The following is a 20,859-nucleotide window of genomic DNA, read 5'->3' on the forward strand; positions in this document are numbered from 1 at the left end:
TCATGGCGGCCAATGGCATAGTGGGGAACGGGGAGTGACAAGAAACGGGCATGCGCAATGCTTACAGACCGGGTATCGTTAAGATACGGGGAAAGCGACCTTGTTGTGTGTGTGTTTTTTGACGTTTGTACCGTCTTCTTTACCTACGGCTCTCTTTGGTGACGTAGGCGCGTAACCCCGCCCCGTCTCCAGGGGGACACTCCGCTGTGGGAGCGGCGAAGGCAGCTGCTTCTTGGTCTTTCTCCTTCCTTCTCCAAGATGGCCGCGCTGGGTATAAACAAGGTCGGGGCTAGTGCGGGGCTGGATGCCGGGAGCAGGCAGAGCCGGAGTCCGGCCGGGCCTGTGGTGAAGGTGAGCAGAGGGAGGCCGGGTGGGGCTTCCAAGCCGCCTTGGCGGAGCCGCCTCGTCGTTCGCTGTATTGGGTTGGGGGCGGGAGGGGAGAGGGGGAGCCCCCGCCCCCTTTGGTCTGTAGCGTCTTCATCTCCTGCAAGAGCCTTCACGCTTTGCGGGACGATTCTCTCCGGTTGTGCCCGAGTTGGGCAACCCTCGTGTGTATTTTCCCCGTCCCCCCTTCACATTACACACAGAGAGAGAGGTACACACACACACACACACACACACACACACACACACACACACACACCGGTATGCTACGTTGTATGTTCCGTACTGTCTAAAGCAAGGGGATATCCAGAGCGATTTACCATGCGTGTCAGATAGGTTTGACAAATGAGGAGGTGGGACAAGGTAGGGGGAATCACATGTAGGGTTCCAGCTTTTTTTCTCCGGCAGGGTTCCAGCTTTTTGCATCTGTGCAGTAGGCGGTAATTAAGCAAGTGGAACATCTTAGGACATGAAGATGCAGCGGTGGCAAAGAAACAGAAAATGTAGGGTTGGGTGCAGCTAAGTTCTGCTCACAATAGACCCATCTAAATTAATGGACATTACAGGGGTACCTTGGGTTATGAACGCAATCGGTTCCGGGGTGCAAAAAGTCCGCAACCCGAGCAGTGGTTTTGTGCATATGCGCGTGCAGCGAAACCTGGAAGTAAACACTTCTGGGTCCGCTGTGTTCATATCACAAAAAAACGCAACCCGCAGTGGACGCAACATGAGGTTTGACTGTACTAACTTTGATTTCCATGGGTCTGCTTTGAGTAGAACTTTTAAGTTCTGCCCATCATAGAGTTATTGAAGGTATAAGGATTTTTTCCATTACAGTATAGATGGCAAGAATATAGAGGGGCAGAACAGATGAAGAGGTGAAACTGTTTGGGAACTGTGCAAACATTTGTTACAGAACAGGAAACATATTAAGTATCGTAAACAATATGGACGTTGTATTTTGATAGCCTTCTGTCTTATTTTGAAAATTTTGCAGGGGGTTGGACTAGATGGTCCTCGTGGTCCCTTCCAACTCTACAGTTCTATGATTCTATAGTTCTTTGATGCAAAAACGCATTATGTTCGTTCCACAAGAGTGTCTAGTGACCTTGGGTGGGTTATGATCATGAACATGAGAACCAGTTTGTGGCTATACTTCATTTGGATGTTCTGCCATACAGAAAAAATGTGCATAATGCAGATATAATTTTACCAGTTATCTTGAGTGATAGATACTTAATAATCCTGGTCCAAAATGTATGGTTTAACCCTAAGGGTCAGCCTGACACCTGAGTTCACAAAAGTTACAAACCCACACAAATGGGTTGTATTCCAGCTTGCCCACATATTATCTATGTTAGTTACAGTGATGGGTTTGAATTTGCTATTTTAATACATATATTTTAAATTATGAATTGTTATATTATTGATATACAGGTATACTTGTTTAATTTGTAATTTTTACATGCTATCTTATTAAAAGTTTCTTTTTAAAAAATTATTAAATAATAAATAAATTGAAATTTTTGCTGTGTGGAATAAAAAAATGTGATTTCTTCTAAAGACCTTCATAGGAAAATAGTTGTTACTTTCTTCAAAGTGCTATCTTAAGTTCAGTTACTTGAAACGTTCTCCCTCCTATGTAGAAGTACAACTATACCGAGACTAAGGCTGCAGTCCTGTACCTATACCTATACCCCTTACCTAGAAGTAAGCCCCAATTCACTCAGTAGGACAGATGCGTGTAGTAAGGTAGTCTAGGGCAGGCATCTCCAAACTTCGGCCCTCCAGATGTTTTGTACTACAAGACCCTACCTGCCTGTGGACTGCCTCGCCAGAGTGGTGCATTCTCTGGTTATCTCTCGCTTGGATTACTGCAATGCGCTCTATGTGGGGTTATCTTTGAAGGTGACCCGGAAACTACAACTAATCCAGAATGCGGCAGCTAGACTGGTGACTGGGAGCGGCTGCCAAGACCACATAACACCAGTCTTGAAAGACCTACATTGGCTCCCAGAACGTTTCCGAGCACAATTCAAAGTGTTGGTGCTGACCTTTAAAGCCCTAAATGGCCTCGGTCCAGTATACCTGAAGGAGCGTCTCCACCCCCATTGTTCTGCCCGGACACTGAGGTCCAGCGCCGAGGGCCATCTGGCGGTTACCTCACTGCGAGAAGCAAAGCTACAGGGAAGCAGGTAGAGGGCCTTCTCGGTAGTGGCACCCGCCCTGTGGAACACCCTCCCATCAGAGGTCAGAGAGATAAGCAACTACCTGACATTTAGAAAATACCTAAAGGCAGCCTTGTTTAGGGAAGTTTTTAATCTGTGATATTTGATGTATTTTAATGTTTGTTGGAAGTCGCCCAGAGTGGCAGGGGAAGCCCAGCCAGATGGGCGGGGTATAAATAATAAATTATTATTATTATATTATTATCATCCCTGACCACTGGTCCTGTTAGCTAAGGATCATGGGAGTTGTAGGCCAAAACACCTGGAGGGCCGCAGTTTGGGGATGCCTGATCTAGGGAATACAACATACCAACCAGTAAGGACTACAGTTTTTAGGATCCACTGATTATCTCGTAGTTCTTAGTATATAGAGCTAACCTGAATCTTAATCATAATGAGGTCTGACCTGAGAGACTGATGCGGCTGTCCTGATCCCCATCCATAGTAGCATCTGTTGGCTGCATCCAAATAGACATTGTTAACCACTTAGGAACATACGAAGCTGCCTCATACCAAGTCAGAATATTGGTCTAAGTAAGTACTGTTGATGCTGACTGACAGGCAGTGCCAGGACTTCCGGCATGAGTCCCAGGCCTACCTGGAGATACAAGGGATTGAACCTGGGACCTTTTTTGCCTGCTCTTTACCACTAACTTTAAGCTCTTCCCTAGTGCTTAAAAACTGAAAGTATTCCCTTGTAAATTACAGGTTCTGGAATGTGGAGTCTGTGAAGATGTATTTTCACTGCAAGGAGACAAAGTTCCCAGACTGCTTTTGTGTGGTCATACAGTCTGCCATGACTGTCTCACTCGACTTCCTCTCCATGGCAGAGCAGTTCGGTGTCCTTTTGATCGGCAGGTTACTGAGTTAGGTAAGCTTCTTAGAAATTGTTGAATTAAGAACATAAGAAAAGCCCTGCTGAGAAGACTAATGACCTATGTAGGTCCACCATCCTGTTCTCAAATTGACTAACCAGATGCCTATGGGAGGCCCACAAGGAGGACACCAGTACAGCAGCACTCTCCCCGCTTGTATTAATACACTACCTCTCACGCTGGAGGTAGCAGTCATTTCATATAGGTTCGCCAAATGGGCAGGTACAACAGACACACTTAAAATATATCTGCATAGCTTGAATATACTGAGGCAAACCGCCACTTAAAAAACAAAACACTGACATTGGTTGCAAGGCAATTCAGAAGTTCGACTTGTGCCCTTCAAAAGTTGCAGGAATGTGATGTGATGAAAAGAGCAGTGTGCACTATGAAAACGTATGGAAGATTTAATGTTTTAGGGGAAGGATAACCTCATTTGAAGCATAATAGATTACCCAGCCTATAGTGTATTGAACACATTGAAAGATACCTTAAAGTAAAACAAGTTTAGGATTTGCCTGTAAGAACATATACTTTTGAGAAGCCTTGGTGGTTATGCATGAAAGCAAAAGTCAAAATCCATTTTTTTCTGCATCAACAAGGGACTCTTCTAGAACTAACTGTAAAGATACATAGGCCAGCAGTCCTTCTAGCTCACTATTGTCAACCCTGACTAGGGTTTTGGACAGGGATATTTCCCTACCTAGAGATGCCATTGAATCTACCATTGAACTATAGCACTTTCCTGTAGCCCCCCGCTGCCAAGTGTGCAACATCATTCACTCGTAACTATTTCAACTTTTTATTTTATTAAATATGGGTGGTAGTCAACCAGTCATATTCAGAGTAGGCCCACTGAAATCTCTGGATTTAGTCATGACTAACTTAAGTCCATTGATTTCAGTGATTCTGCTCTGATATTACTTAGTTTGATACCAACCTATATTTCTAATCTTGCTCACATTATGGTAATATTGTAAACATTGCTTGTGAGGTTATCTCAGGACAGCTGTTTAGTGCTTAATGTCATAAGACAATAAAAATGGTAGCAAGGTCAGACAGGTTGAGTCAAGCAAGGTTGTGTTTATAAGGCAAAATAGTTTTATTATGTAGCATTAATTTGTATAATGCCATCTGTGTGCATGGAACCACAAGGAGCAGCATAAGAAAAAGACATGTCCCTGCCCTGAGGAGGTTACAGTCTAAATTTGAACAGTAGGCAGAGACAAGGGTTATAGTGCATAAATATGTATACTTAAGGATTTATTCTGGTTGTGCTGAGGGCTATGAAAAGGGGGTGGTGGTGATGAAGGATTTGAAGTAGGGGAGGGAGAAAAGTGCCATCAGGTAGGGGGCAACTGTGCAGAAAGAACTGAGCTGTTTTAAGAGGGCGGACATTTCCTTTTAAACACAAATACTAGCTTTGTTTGTACAGGCCATCTCAGATCCCTATTAAGTTAAGGTGCAGTGACCCAAAACAAAATCTTTGAAGACAGAAACACCCATCAAGGCATCATTAAATGTGCTCATTGAAACTGTGTGTGACTCAGCCTTCATAAGCCTTACTCCTTGTAGGATCTTATGATTAAGCTGAACAACCTGAATATGTTTGTGCCTCAGTCCTAGGGAGAAATCTGGGAAGAAATCTTTGCAACACTTCATTTTCTCTCGCCTGCTCACTGCTCAAATATTGAGGGATTGGGGGAAAGCAATTTGCTGCTTCCCCCCTTTCCTGTTTGTAGAACTTGTAGGAATTTCTTCCATGATTTCCTCAGTCTTCACTTTGCATCCACCCCTTTCCAAAGCATACACAGTTCAGTTATTTGATCTAGGATTTGACTTTCTGTGAATGGTTACACATTCCCATCAATAGCACTAAGGAACCTTCATCATGGAGGTGCATTAAATTGTTTTTTCACTTCTTGCCGATCGCTGTAAAGAGACTGCTAGTAACTTCTCTGAATTTTCCTCCTTTCGGTGGTGGGAGAGTTTGGAAAGGGGCTGAAAAGCTAAGCTATGGAAGAGAGAACAGCTTGGGCAGAACAGAAATGAAAACAAACACGAGACCCAGAATGTACGTGGTTAACACCAAATTAGCACCGCTAGTCAATCATCCTCCCTGCATCCCTTCCTGTACTTGTATGCCAGACAATCACAGCTATCCTTTTCGAGTTTTGTTCTGGTTTCTTGAGCAGGGGAACTCTTCTTAATGTCTGTTGCAGAAAGTGTGTGTTCTGGCTCTGATGTCCTCAGTCACTGATGAATCAAAGAGGAATGTTTGCCCATTTAGTGACTGGTGTACTGCAATCAATGGGCTCACTATTCACCCCATGATTGCCCACATAATGCAGTCTTGTTTCTGATCTGCAGGCTCCCTGCTATTCAAGCTTCATTTCTTTTCTAAGGAAAGGCTGCCAAAAGCTGTAGGTTTGTTGTTGTTGTTTAGAATGTTCCATAGATTTCATGAAATAGACATATCTATAAAATTCTGTTACCTGCACATATGGTATATATCAGGGGTCAGCGAACTTTTTCAGCAGGGGGCCAGTCCATTGTCCCTCAGACCTTGTGGGGGGCCGAACTATATTTTTTGGGGGGAAATGAACAAATTCCTATGCCCCACAAATAACCCAGAGATGCATTTTATATAAAAGGACACATTCTACTCATGTAAAAACATGCTGATTCCTGGCCCGTCCGCGGGCCGGATTTAGAAGGCTATTGGGCCGCATCCGGCCCCCGGGCCTTAGTTTGGGGACCCCTGGTATATATCAAGTAAATATTTTTTTTTTTAGTGAGGAACCTGGCAGGTAACACTCTGGATAGTTCCTGCATTAGCTGAAGTAAATTTGAGCAGGCTTAATCAAAATCACAATTTGTTTTGAAGTACTGTACTGGAATTCATCCATGAAAATATATATGTGTGAAAAGGTAAAAAACCCAGCTTTCCATGAAGTATTTATCCTAACCTCTAACAACATTTGGGTTGGTTAATTAAAAATCGAAGCCAGCAGGGATAGAAGCAATTTGTACTGGGTCAGTACAAATTCGGTAGCACTAACATATTTAAAGGTTTGCTGTTAAAAATGAATATCACAATTCAGCCCAAGACCAGCATTTTGTACCCTATTGAGTTTCAGTGTGTCCCATTAAAATGAATAAGCCCTAAGTTATTAACTTTAGACTACACACAAAGGCTTCAGACCAAAGATCGATGAGTGAAAGGAAAAATATATTAGTGCTAATCTATGAAGTCTTCTGAAAGTTAGCAGAAAACTTCTCACACTGATGTTCCACAACCAAACATGGGGTTACAGTAGAAGTATGGTGAATAAGGAAGATCCAGCATATACCATAGTTTATAAAATCTAATGGGACCATAAGATCTTGAGAGAGAGCTTGTTCAAACTGAAAAACTTCTCTGGCTATGGAATCACTTTTCAAAAGAATATTGTTTTTGCTGACTTGATTTTTTCCCCTCCAAAACAGGAGATTCTGGTGTCTGGGGTTTGAAAAAAAACTTTGCTTTGTTGGAACTCCTGGAACGACTTCAAAATGGGCTTGGTGGTCAGTGTGGGACAACTGAAGAAGCCATTGGCCTCTCTGGAGAGGTAGTAGTAATCAACTTTGTATTTCATTAAGTGTAACTTTCAGAGTAGTGTTCCCAATCACTTTTTTATATTTCAGTTTGATTGTCCTTTTCAGATGTCATGGATAAATGTTTGATTTTAATTCAGTTGTTTCACCAATATACTGTAAATGATTGCAACATTGCTACATTAACAACTAAAAGATCTGGAGCTAAATTACATGTTCGAGTGGTATAGATTCTCCTGGCCTATATAATTTTAGATTTCTACCTGCACTGTCAAGTAACGGCTGTTCCACTTGATATTTTTGACTATATAGTTATTTCTAGAAAGCGTATGCAGGTATCTATAAAAATTTGTTTCATCAATTGGGCGATGATTGGGCAAGTGTTGGGATTTTGATTTGTAGCCATAATAAGCTTTCAGCACTTTTATTCACCAAGTGGTTTGAAAAGATTTTACTGATTTAATTGTGTGCATTTTAGTATGTTTTTACAATGCCCTGGAATCTAATATTGAAAACATTTTTATGCGACCAGTCACCATGAGTAAATAATGTTCTAGTTTTTCTTTTTGTTAGTGCATTGTCCGGTGTGATGAAGATGAAACGCATCTTGCTTCAGTATACTGCACTGTTTGTGCCACTCACCTGTGTGCAGAGTGTTCCCAACTCACACATTCCACGAAGACACTTGCAAAACACAGACGTGTGCCCCTTGCTGATAAACCTCATGAGAAGACCATGTGCTCTCAGCACCAAGTGCATGCTATTGAATTTGTGTGCCTGGAAGAAGGATGTCAAGCCAGTCCTCTCATGTGTTGTGTCTGCAAAGAATATGGAAAGCATCAGGGTCATAAAGTAGGTTATGTCAATTCTTTATTGTCCAGCTATGTCATTGTTAATATGTGACTGAAAAGGAGAATTTGTGTTGGTTTTTTTGCCCACTTGACAAATCATCAGAATATATTTTGTTCCCTCTCCTATTCTTTACATGACTTATTTAATCAATTTAATAAAGGCAATGTTCCAGGGTATCATTAAGCTATCACTAAAGCTGCTTTCTTGCTGTCACTTAGTAGGGCTGCTAGACAATTTTGTGTTCGCAGATTGATGTATAATACTGTCCATCTAATGCTTATATTTAATTTTCTATCTCTTTTGAAACATAACTAGTCTTTACATACTTCTTGTTAAATAATAATAAAGTTTAAATGTTTTAAATCTTACTATGATAAATTAAAGATCACTGCTTTGAAAGATGATCTATGCAAAGGAGCATGCAAAGACTAGTTACCTTGTGTGCCCACATTTCTGCACTAAGCACCAGAGGCAGAATGTCCAAAGTTTTGCTCTCTTTTCTCTCATACCGTGTGGGGGCAGAATTTGTAGATGGGAAAAACTTGGAAATGGGTGTTCAGATTTACTTTTGATGCTTTCCCCTTAGCACAGTGTTTTGGAACCAGAAGCAAACCAGATCCGTGCTTCCATTTTAGACATGGCTCACTGTATAAGAACTTTCACAGAAGAAATATCAGATTATTCTCGGAAACTAGTTGGAATAGTTCAGCAAATAGAAGGAGGAGAACAGATAATTGAAGATGGAATTGGAATGGCTCATACAGAACATGTAAGCAATCTTGTCGTTTCCTCAACCTCCACATAATCTTTATTATAACTGTTAATATCTCCCCACCCCTTTACACTTTTTTAATGAAGCCGTATGCCACGTTATCCAGTATTAGCATGACCTACAAAAGCTTTTTCAAGGCCACTTATCAAAAATAAGTTGGTATGTGCAAGGGTAGAGGACCTTCTGGAAGGAGAAGATAGAGCCAAGAAGTCTATACTGTTAACTCACCAGTGGTAATGGACTATTTTGCAAAGCTGTTTTTCAGAAGAAAGCAGCCATGAAGAAGCAGAAATGATTGATTTTAGAATAATTATAGAGATGATAATGAAAAATACAGCTAGGATACAAAGTGCATGCTTAGGTACTTAGACTTACCTAGTAGGGTTTTTATTTACTGTACTGCCATATCACTAAATGATTTGGAAAGTTTTTCATTTTCAAAAATGGCTTACTATGTAGCGTGGCAGGTAGCTACTTGTGAAATACAAACCTGACATTTCCTGGACACGTGGATCTTAGGTTTGTGTTTTTTTGGATTCCAGTCTGTGTTTCAATTTCTTTTCAGAATCTCCTAATACTGTTCCTAGGTGATTTGACTAGGACACCAACCTTAGTATTATGCAGAAATAGCAGTGTTGATTATATAAGGTTTTCTGTGGAAACGTCATGAATTAGATTAGCCTGATCCAGGGCCGGCTCAAGGTAGAGTCCCGGGGGCGCGGGGCGCCAGGGTGCCGGGCCAGTAGGCAGGGCGCTGCGCGGCAAAGCTGCGCGGAAGCCATGCTGCGCCCTGCAAGGGCGGGCACGCCAGAGCAATCTCTGCCCCTCAGCGCCAGGGTGCGCGACCTGCTCGAGACTGCCCTGGCCTGATCACCAACAGATGATTTGAATGAAGATACATATTAGAATATACCTGGTACTTTTGTTACACTTTGCTTTAGATGTAGTGATTTGTGTGTGGTACATAATTCTGTATTCTAGAGCTACAATTTTGGCCCTCAGTTACTCCTAATTTGTGATTTTCACTTCTAAAAGCAATGAGTTAATAGGTTTACAGTCTTTTGCTAAGGCACTTGGCAAAAGTTTATTCAAAGGATAGATACTACTGGGAAAGTGGAAGGACCATACTGTTAAGAGTAGTTCTAACAGTGAGCTGTTAATATACAGTATATTATGGAGTACTGTGCCTCTTCTAGCTGGGTTGATTCAGAATAGGGAGTCAGCACTTCCAACTCATGGGAGAGCCAACAGAGATCATGAGATTTGAAAACATAAAATATTTTGGCAATACTTTAACATTCATTTTTTAAAATATTTTATTAATTTTCCAAAACCAACAAAAAATAAAAACAATACATATTCAAACATTAAAAAAGAGTTGACTTCCCCTATTCCCTTCCCTGGTTCCATAGTTTATCATCATAGTGCATGTCCATTTTAAATTATAAAATTATTAAAATTACTTATTGTCCAGTCTATGCCTTTACAAGTATTTTTAAAATCCTGCTAATGTACATGCTTCTGTATATATGCAATAAAGTCCTTCCAATCTTCTTGCACTCCTTTAACATTCAAAACACACTGACATTATTCTTCTAGCTTTCCTCACAATAATGGAGGCTGGTAACATTTTAAAAATGAACACTAATTTCTCCAGAGATATGTCTTATGTTAAGCAGTCTACTGGAAATTTGTGTGCCAGCCCATTGCAATGGAGAAGGATATTAAAGCTCTGTCTTAAAGAGGTCTGCAACAACGTAATGCCTGTCTCCTTGATTTCATAACCACCCAGGTTCCAGGTACTGCAGAGAATGCTCGTTCATGTGTACGAGCCTATTTTTCTGATCTTCATGAAACCCTCTGCCGCCAAGAAGAAATGGCACTTAGTGTGGTTGATGCCCATGTGCGGGAGAAATTGATCTGGCTTAGGCAACAGCAAGAAGATATGACTATTCTGTTGTCCCAGGTTTCAACAGCTTGCCTTCACTGTGAAAAGACACTGCAGCAGGTGAAGTATCCATAAAGTGCCCCCCCCCTCTCTCTCTCTCTCTCTCTCTCTCTCTCTCTCTCTCTCTCTCTCTCTCTCTCTATATATATATATATATATAAGATTGCTGACTCAGGTTGACAATGTCAGGTGGTTTATAAATAATAATTGTTTGGAAAATACTGTGTTAGGGATTTGCTTTGATTGGGTTAATTGTATGTGTAAGCTTAGTTATTCTAAAATTCTGCTTCTACAAATGGTGAATTGGGACACACCAGTGCATAGCTTTCAAGTTCTCCCTTTTTTTTAAGGGAAATTCCCTTATGCTGAATAGGCTTCCTCACGAGAAAAGGGAAAACTTGACAGCTATGCACCAGTGGTTTGTAAAAGTTTATCTGTACGGTGAGTCCCTTGTGGGAGGGAGAAGTATTGGATAACAAAAGGATAACAAAAGGGGGGGAGATGGGAGGCAAAAGTGCTGTAGCATCTGAGTCAAAGGATAGGTTTGAAATATAAAAGTTTAACGTAGTTGGTGATGCCTTTTTCCAGTGAAACGTTTGGGAGCCACACTTCGGAGAAGTAGCTAGTTGAATAGAAATTTATGTAGAAACCTATTAGGCTTGGCTTTGAGAGACAAAATACTGTAGGGGCAATGTTCTTACATAGTCACTTGAGCATTTAAAATAAATTCCTTCAGTAGCACCTTAAAGACCAACTAAGTTTATATTTTGGTATGAGCTTTCGTGTGTATGCACACTTCTTCAGATTCTGAAGAAGTGTGCATGCACACGAAAGCTCATACCAAAATATAAACTTAGTTGGTCTTTAAGGTGCTACTGAAGGAATTTTCTTATTTTGCTTCGACTCAGACCAACACGGCTACCTACCTGTATTTAAAATAAAGGTATTCAGCTGCCTCTCGTGCACCAAACAAAATAAAACAAGAAAAGGAGCAATCGTGTGTGTTGATAGTAGCACCCATTTTTAATCCTAACTAGATTCTTTTTCCATTTAAGTCTTTATATTTGCCAGTGTTGTTTCAATTGAATAAAACAGTAGCTTTCTTGTCTTGGTTGCTGTGTAGTGTTACTGTGTTTTCCTTAAGACAAACAGAAGCTTCTTTGAACAGCCTACATTCCTGTCTTCCGTTTCTCCATTGTTGATGTATCATGAAACAATTTATTTCAGTTACAGTACAGTTTTAAATCTGCTTGAGTTAAAGTTCAATTTTATATTTAGTAGAAAATGTAACTTTTTTTTTTTGGTAGACGTAACTTCTTGTTCAACTGGATTTTGAGAAGGAAAACACATAGGTGGTACTGCATTCATTGTATTAAATTTAGCTTCCTTTTTAAAGGATGACTGCAGAGTTGTCTTGGCCAAACAAGAAATTACAAGGCTTCTAGAAACACTACAAAAACAACAACAACAGTTTACCGAGCTTGCAGACCATATACAACTTGATGCTAGCATTCCAGTTACTTTTACAAAGGTACAGTTTTCTCATGTTTTGGTTGCTTCAAGACTGATCATGAATCCAGAGAGAAGTAAGAACTCTGTCCTCTTTCTTCCTCCCTCTTCTCCTCTGCCCCCCCCCAAGTACAGCCAGCTGGCTTTTGAAACTCCCCAAATTACAAGTAATTTGGAACATTGGTACAATCATGTCTTGGATATATATACGGTACATTTTTTAAAAAAGATAGACCTGAAGACTAGGGTGACTGTGTAGGAATGTTTTTCTTTTGTTTAACATCCTATAAATCATGGTGGCTGTTGCCCTAATTCAAAGTGTTTGGTTAAAATACAGGTGAAACTCGGAAAATTATAGTCGAAAAGTGATTTATTTCAGTAATGCAACTTATTATTATTTTCTTTTTCTTTTAATTTTTACAAATGCTTTCCTTTGGAAATTCCGAATAGTTACAATAATACAAAAATAAACAAAAATAAACATTTCATTAATTACATTCCATTTATAATTGACCCGCCTAACGACAAGAAATTACAATTACAACAAATAAAGGCTTGACATATCTTGCTTTGCATGTCATGCATCTAACTCATATATTGGTTTCACCTTTTAAGTTGCATTATTAAGTGCATGGACCACTTATAAATGCCATCTCCAACTCCTCGAAAGATTCCATCAACGGTGTCTCTGAAAATGTTTACACATCACTTGGGAAGAGAGGCGAACTATTATCAGTGTACTGGAAGAAGCAAAGATCACCAGTGTTGAAGCAATGATTCTTCAACATCAACTTCATTGGACTGGTCATGTTGTGCGGATGCCTGATGATCGTCTTCCAAAGCAACAACTCTGTTCCGAACTTAAAAATGGAAAGCGTAATGCGGGTGGTCAACAAAAGAGGTTTAAGACTGTCTCAAGGCAAATTTTAAAAAATGTAGTATAAACACTGACAACTGGGAAACACTAGCCTGCGAGCGCTCCAGTTGAAGAACAGCCTTTACCAAAGGTGTCATGGGCTTTGAAGACACTCAATCTCAGGACGCAAGGGAGAAACGTGCTAAGAGGAAGACATGCTTGGCAAATCCACACCGTGATCAACTCCCACCTGGAAACCAATACCCCCACTGTGGAAGGACGTGTGGATCCAGAATTGGCCTCCATAGTCACTTACAGACCCATTGTTAAAATCGTGTTTATGGAAGACAATCTTACTCAGCTATGAGTGATCGCCAAAGAAGACTGAAAGAAATGCACTTTTCGACGATATTCTAATTTTCCGAGTTTCACCTGTAGTATCTGCTAATGAAATGACTTTGCACCTTTTCAATTGTGCATGTTTTGTTTAGTAAAACATATTACCTTGCAGATTGTCGAGCTAAAATTGTAACCATTCCGGTCACAAAACTTTTAGTATCCTCAGTAAAAAAACTTACCAATGAGAGAAATTAATCATTTGGGGTAATATCCAGCATCATGCAAATAGTCATCAGCTCACACAATGTGGCTTGCCCTCCCCAAGCGCTGGATGTGCTACTTGGTTTATTTTCTTTTGAATATTTTATATTGTTATTTGCAAATCATTTAGATCTTCTTGGTTAAGTGAAATCTAACACTTGTTCAAAAAATAAATAAAAGTGTTGGCTTTCTACTTATCCTTGGCTCACCCACAGAACTGGCATCCTTTAAGATGAAACTTACATATAATAAATGAGACACAGTGTCAGAAATTCAAAGCACTCCATGTGTCCACCCAAATACACCTGCACAGGAAGTGATCAATTTCTTCTGACTACTGCTCCTCGCTCTGCAATGGAAACTCCTGACATTGGGTGGTATTCAGCTAAATTTTACGCAGAGGAAACCCTCTGAAATTAATTAACATGACTAAATAATTTAAGTAGGTCCACTCTGAGGAAAATACAGTTGATATATATCAATACATATAAATTCATATACCCCTACGAATCAGAGCGCGAGTTTCTTCCATTATGACATTTAATCATCTTTGCAGTTCACGAAACTTAAAACACTGTTAACAAGCAAGAAACTTACATGATACATTACATTAGGATTTTCCTTTCCCACAGCACCTTGAGCTAATAAAAATTCTTTTTGCAGGATGTTCCTCTCAATATCTTTTTTCTTGGCTGTAGGACAACAGGGTACACATTGGGCCAAAAATGGAGATTCGTGTTGTAACTCTGGGTTTAGATGGAGCTGGCAAGACAACCATTTTATTTAAGCTGAAGCAGGATGAATTCATGCAACCTATTCCAACAATAGGCAAGTAACATTGATTTCGGAACCAGTGGAATATATATAAATCCTTTGTCAGAAGTGTGGTTAAAAGGCCTTTCCTTTCCATCCTCCTTTAGGTTTTAATGTTGAAACTGTAGAATATAAAAATCTGAAGTTCACTATTTGGGATGTAGGAGGTAAACACAAGCTGAGGCCTTTGTGGAAACATTATTACCTCAATACACAAGGTAAGAGTGCCATATTTCATATTTTGACTCATTGAAATACACAGTGAATAATTATGCCTATTAAAAGTAAGAACGGGAATGTTTCCTAGGTTTATTGTCAAATGCTGTAATTCTAAACACATCCGTTTGAAAGTAAATTCCATGGAGATCAATGGGTATTGTGTTTCAGGGTACAACAATTCAGGGGTCTGACTGCTAGATGACATTTTAATTTCTTCAGTTTTGGTCTCTGTGATGAGTGACTTGCATTTACTTTCAGATTTGATCTTTGGCTTTGCTTCAGGCTGATACAGTTTAGAAAGTTGTACAGTGCAGTTTATTTTAGTAAAGAAAATGTTCAGTTGCTAGTTTGTAGTACGTAAACAATTTATGGAAAATATGTATAGACTTCAGATGTAGAATCTAGGGCTGGACTGGAGTCTTTCCCCTATTTCCTAATTTATAATATCTGCACGTGGAATGAAAATGTGTAGCAAAATGTAGCTGCATAATTGTTCTCTTCCTGTAGCGGTGGTGTTTGTTATTGATAGCAGCCACAGAGACAGGGTCAGCGAAGCACACAGTGAACTTGCCAAACTGTTAACAGAAAAAGAGTTGCGAGATGCTTTGCTGCTCATCTTTGCCAATAAGCAGGTATTGTGGTCCTTTTTTTCAGTTTTCTCGTTTGTCTCAATTTAACTTCATTTTGCTAGTGTAAAGTAAGTATGGAAACAAAATTTAAAAGGCTATATTAATTGTAATGTTTCCTCTGATAAACTGTTAATTTAGCTAAAAATAAATAAAAATCCCAACCTTCTTAAGTCTGTTTTGGGGTCTTCTATTAATTTCCAAAATCTTGCAGATAGAGTTCTAGCCACGTTTCTTAAAAACATAATTGGTACTTAAATATATTTAACAAAATTCTGTAGGTTTTGGCACTGATTTTAATTTTCAATCTGCTGCATTCATAAGTAAGATTACGAATTCTTAAGTTAATGTCTATACATTTAAGTATATGGTTATTGTTTACAGGATGTGGCAGGGGCACTTTCCGTAGAAGAAGTCACAGAATTGCTGAGCCTGCACAAACTCTGCTGTGGTCGGAGCTGGTTCATTCAAGGGTGTGATGCCCGAAGTGGCATGGGACTGTATGAAGGACTGGATTGGCTCTCGAGACATCTGGTAGCTGCAGGTGTACTCGATGTCGCTTAAGATCCTCTTGAGAAGCATTAAGCTTGAAGATCACTTAATTTATTTGTGTGACTTGAGATGGTCAAACACGAACTTTTCATCTAAGGCTATGTATTCTAAAGAAAATAACTAACATTTTTGCTGGAATGCTTATTGGAGTGTGGTACAGTGAGTGTGTAATTCCTGTAAATTATGGTAATTCAATAGTGACGTGATGGATTTGCAAGAAAGGTGCCTTGGTGTTTTTTTTTTTAAGAAATGAAATTTGAAAGGTCTTACACTTCCCTATTAAGCAACTAATTTATCTTTTCACAAGTACTTTAGGAACTTAGCATTTATATGACCTTGCTCCTTTCAGAGCTGGCCTTGCTGCATTCACTTTTCTCAGATCTCACTTGGGCACAAAGGCAAACACAAACCTTGATAGAAAAAAAAAAGAAGTAGACATGGTGCCGGGATGGGCATAGAGCCTATGTACGTGTAGATGTGTGTGCATTTCGTCTGGGTACCTTGTGTAGCTTGCATATGTGAGAGTGTGGAATGGCCATACCTACCAGTGGCAAGTGGTCCTTGGAGTTGGTGAATGCTGCCATCAGGCCAAAAGACCTTTGCCATCCTTACTCTATAGCTCCAAATATTTTTTCCCCCTCTCGGAAGCTACTGCAACCAAACTCCTTCAAAGTTTCATTGCCGTTTTCCTCCTTCATCTTCCATTTTAGAGGAAAAAACACCACCTTGCGGAAGGATTGGCAGTAAAATGGATGCTGGAGTTTCTCATGCAGGGTGAAACTCTTGGGCCTGGGTTAATGGCCGGTGAGGTCTCCAGCTATCCAAGTGTAGACCTAAATGTGCCCTGGTTAAAATCTCCTCTCAGTTGTATTTGTTTGTCTGAGGCTGCAAGTGGAAGTTGCCTAAATATACAGTTTTAATGACTTTTTTGAGGAAATTTTATTTTAATCAGCTTCTTAAAATCCTCCTTTCCCTCCTTCATCTGAATTCCATATGTACATTGTGCCATGCAGGCAGCTTCTGATCTGGTGGTACATGATTACATACCCCTCTTTCCATAAGTTCAGTAATGGTTTATTTTCAGTTCTTGATGGGAAATCATGTACAGTTTTGGAAAGCTGAAGTACCTTTCTTGCAACTCCCTATATAAGAAACATTGAAGCACAATTACACTGTCACAGTGGCTGCACTTTTACTCATATCTGGGGTAAGCTTTGCCTTCAAAACTTCTTTTCGGCTACAATTCTATGGTGGATAGGCTTGTATATATATTTTCTAATGCCAGAGGATCTGTGAATGGGGAAGGCTCTGTAACAAGGATCTGTAGCAGTTTATCTCATTAGCCTTAATCAGTTCATCACTTGGTTAGCTGCTTGAGCACATTGTGTTTTGCAGGTCAGTGAAATATTTAACTCAATTACATGAAGACACCAGTTGTTAGCATTTGGATTCATCCTTTTGGACATTCAGTGCATTGAGGAAAGAGGATGTGCATCTTTGACAGGACACTCAAGTTACAGGACCCAAGTTCTGTAACATACATCTGGATAACCACCTGCAAATATACCAATGGAGGAATTGAGTGCAGCTGTGTGAGGACGTTCCCTGTATCTTATACCATGTATGTGCTTGAGTAAAAGTTCAGAGTTCAAATGCCGATTCCATGCTGCTGTAGTCACTAGTCCCCAGGTTGCAGCAGGCAGGGCTGAGGCAGGCAAATTTGACTACTGGTACTGGCCTAAACAAGATAGTTCTGTTTTTTAAATCCAAATTCTCTCCCCAAGCAACATAGGAATTAAACATCACACACTTCTAATTGTGCTCTCAGCACGAGAATTTCTGCTTGCCAGACAAAATTATCCTCCCTCTCCTTCCTATGGACTGTTCCAGGGATTTACCAACCCTCCAGAGCAGATTTGGGAAAGGAGGGGGAGAGCTGCATTGCATTAGCAGGAGTCCTAGTGCTGGCTTCCATTGACAAGTTGGGTTAGTTGAATCTGGCCTGTAATGTTCCTTTCAGAAACTCTTTGAGTAGACTGTTTTCCCTATGTTGGTTTTAGATAAGACAACTAATATTAGATAATTATAACTACTAATTAGATAATCCTTTGGGGTAGCAGTATATCAGCTTACCCAGAGCAGCACCTCATGGTTCCACGTGCAACATGTGTTTACTTCAAATAGAGATCTGTTCAAAACGTTAATGCTGAAATGGTTGAACATGTTGCTTTTTGTAAGCAGTCGTACACATTGAGGGATGCAGCGCAAGACCATACATAAGTTTTTTTTGGGGGGGGGTGGAAGATTTAAGTTACACTGTGTCCATTGAGGCTTTTTCTGTGTAACTGAGCGTAGGACTGCAGTATTAACTACCTTTCCAACCTTTCTGATGAAATGTTCCTGGTAAGCTGATCTAGAAAAATGTTACTAAGGGGTCTCAAATTCTTTACAAATATAAGTCTCCAAAGTGTCTGAATACCTTGAAAGCTTCATGCAGTGTTCAGTTAGGAAGGAATATTGCATAGAGTAGGCTGCCACAAATTCTACGTCTGATTTTAAGCATGAGAATTCTGCTACTTAGCTGAGATACAGTTCTTGTCATGATGCAGTTCCTTTCTTTTCTGGCTCTTCTAGATGAAGCAGATACTCACAACCACTCTCACTTTAACTAAAATCCTGTTTGCTGAATCCTGCTTAGTTACAGCAAGTGGCTATCACTGCCCATACAAGAGACCTTTACCCTCAAGGAACTTTCCTCTGCCTCAATGAATAACCTCTTCACAGCATACCACAAAGCTAGACTTGACGCTTTTATGTGCAAGGCCTAGCTGTGTGTGTTTGAAATAATTTGGAGACTTTTGACTGCATTTCAGTGAGGCCAGGCTTTCACTTATTTATACCCTCTTTTATTCTTCAACACTATTCAAATGCATGACAACACGTGATAATGCAGCGGTTGGGAAGGGTAAATGTGAATTGTTCTTCTGTGGCTTTAATAGCTGTAACGTTATTGTTCTGGGCTCTCCTTGTAAAACACTCGAGATGTTTTAGGACATTGGATAAATACTTGTTTTTCAAAAACCTGTTTGTTCCTGTCAAGCTCTACTATAAATTTAGTGGGCTTGCATTAAAAGTATTGAAATCCACTTAAGTGACTGTGAAAATAAGTGTTGCATTTGTTTGAATTCAAACAATTACCAGATAAAATTTTAGCAGCTTGTTTGTACTGTATATAACAATTTCAGCTATAAACTTAAGCTTGTTTCATATGATGTTGAGCTTCAACACAGTTTAGTATACTGATATGTGCTTGTTTTTAAGAAGTGTTTCAACTCCAAGGAGATTTTTAAAGGTTAGCATAAAAGCTGTATTAAGAACAGGCACTGTTTGTAAAACAATTGGGTCATAGTCTAGTTTTAACTGTGAAACTAAAATGCAACATTCAGTGACAATAAAGAGGTGTATATTAACGTATTGCTTTAAAAAATAACGTATTAACGTATAGAGCTTCATTCCTTGACATACTCTAGCTTTTAACTGTATGTAATGAATTCTTTTCTAATTGTGGATTGGGAGTGAATGGAAATATTGAGACGGGTTATAGCACCAAGAATTCCATGTTCTGGGGCTACATGAGGTATAAAATAGCTCATGAAACAATGTTGGATTAAAAAAAATTGATGGTGTGATTTCAAAATGGCCCTGGACTCCTAACAATAAAAATTCTCTAACCAGCTGGTGGAATGTGTCGTCTTTCTGAGGTAGATTTTTGCTGCTTAATTTCTCCCCCCCCCCCCCAATTCAATTTTTTTTTAATGGTCAACCAACAAAGTGAATAATGAGTGAATGTGTCTGGATGTTGGATGGTTTATATTTTTAAGTGGGAATGGGAGGTTTCAAATGAATGCTAATTGTCTCCTGCCATTCTTTATAGATGTCAGCTCGCATAAGAATGTGGTCAAAACAAATGGCACATGTGTGCATGTTTAGAGGTTGACCTCACTTAGTCTTGGGGCACAAAATGAAGGTGATGAGTGAAGGGAAACTGGCTGATATGCATGGATAGCCTGCAGTCTGAAGCTAGCAGATAAAATTGAAACCAGGAGCCAGTGGAGGTGCCTAGGTAATGCTGGCAAATGACAGCCACCCCACTCACTGTTCTCATATGTCTTCCTTCCAGGGATTACTGAAGCAAGGTTTTCTTGAGACAACCCCTGAAAGCAATGAAGAAGAGTACAGGGCTTAAGTAAAGTGGGATGGTTCTCATCCTCCCTCCCCTCTCTGGGTTTCTCTTCTGCTCTTCCTCAACGCAGCTAAGATATTTAGCATCACTTGCTCTTCTTCCAAGCCAAGCACTTCTAAGAAACTGCAAGTTGCGGGAACCACTTCCTCATTAGTGCCATCTAGTGCCGAGAGAGAAATTGTTCCTCCTGCCCCGTGCCATCCCCCAAGTTCTTTAATGAACCCACCCTGAGCCGCACTGAAGCAACAGTTTTGCTTTTCTCCTGCAGACAGACTGCAGGGATTCCACCCCATGAAGGAGGGAAACGGATGGATGGAAGTAGGCAATTATCTGGCAGTGGTATGCCAAAAAGTGTTGCAAGGTTATGCACCTTTGCTGCCTCCCAAATAGGAACGTACACACCCTGCAACCATCTGCCAGGGGGAAAAGGTGAACTTTTCCCAATCTTGCTCAAATTTCAAGAACAATGGATTAAGAAAGGGACAAATCACTATAATCCTTTTATAACAAATTCCACTCAAAACCTAAAGAATACCTATTTAGTATTAGCAATTATTAGCGGATCAAATTATCACTTGTGTGCTATTTAGTGTAAAGAGATTTTTATTGTCAAGAATGCACAGTAATATGATTATGGTTACATGTTGTATTTGCAATTAAATATATTTAAAACCCTAAAAAACCTTTTTTCCCCATTCTATTTTGTGGGTAATGAGTTGGAAGACACAAATATATTTCAGTGCTGGAATAGAGCTGCTTGCAATGCTGCAGCATTTTTCCATACT

At 40.0% G+C, this 20,859-nt stretch overlaps 1 protein-coding gene across 1 annotated transcript; it reads left to right on the top strand.

Annotated features, from left to right (window-relative positions):
- Nucleotides 1-41: 41 nt before the first annotated feature.
- TRIM23 (tripartite motif containing 23) lies at nucleotides 42-20,836 on the top strand. Its single transcript, XM_035100810.2, has 11 exons — nucleotides 42-351; nucleotides 3,321-3,483; nucleotides 6,977-7,098; nucleotides 7,658-7,936; nucleotides 8,523-8,705; nucleotides 10,501-10,716; nucleotides 12,053-12,187; nucleotides 14,320-14,449; nucleotides 14,542-14,652; nucleotides 15,161-15,285; nucleotides 15,664-20,836. Exons 1-11 carry the CDS (start codon nucleotides 259-261, stop codon nucleotides 15,841-15,843), a joined length of 1,737 nt encoding a protein of 578 aa, XP_034956701.1. The 5' UTR covers nucleotides 42-258; the 3' UTR covers nucleotides 15,844-20,836.
- Nucleotides 20,837-20,859: the final 23 nt, after the last annotated feature.

Source organism: Zootoca vivipara, chromosome 11, assembly GCF_963506605.1.
Source record: "Zootoca vivipara chromosome 11, rZooViv1.1, whole genome shotgun sequence".
NCBI classification, from domain to species: domain Eukaryota; kingdom Metazoa; phylum Chordata; class Lepidosauria; order Squamata; family Lacertidae; genus Zootoca; species Zootoca vivipara.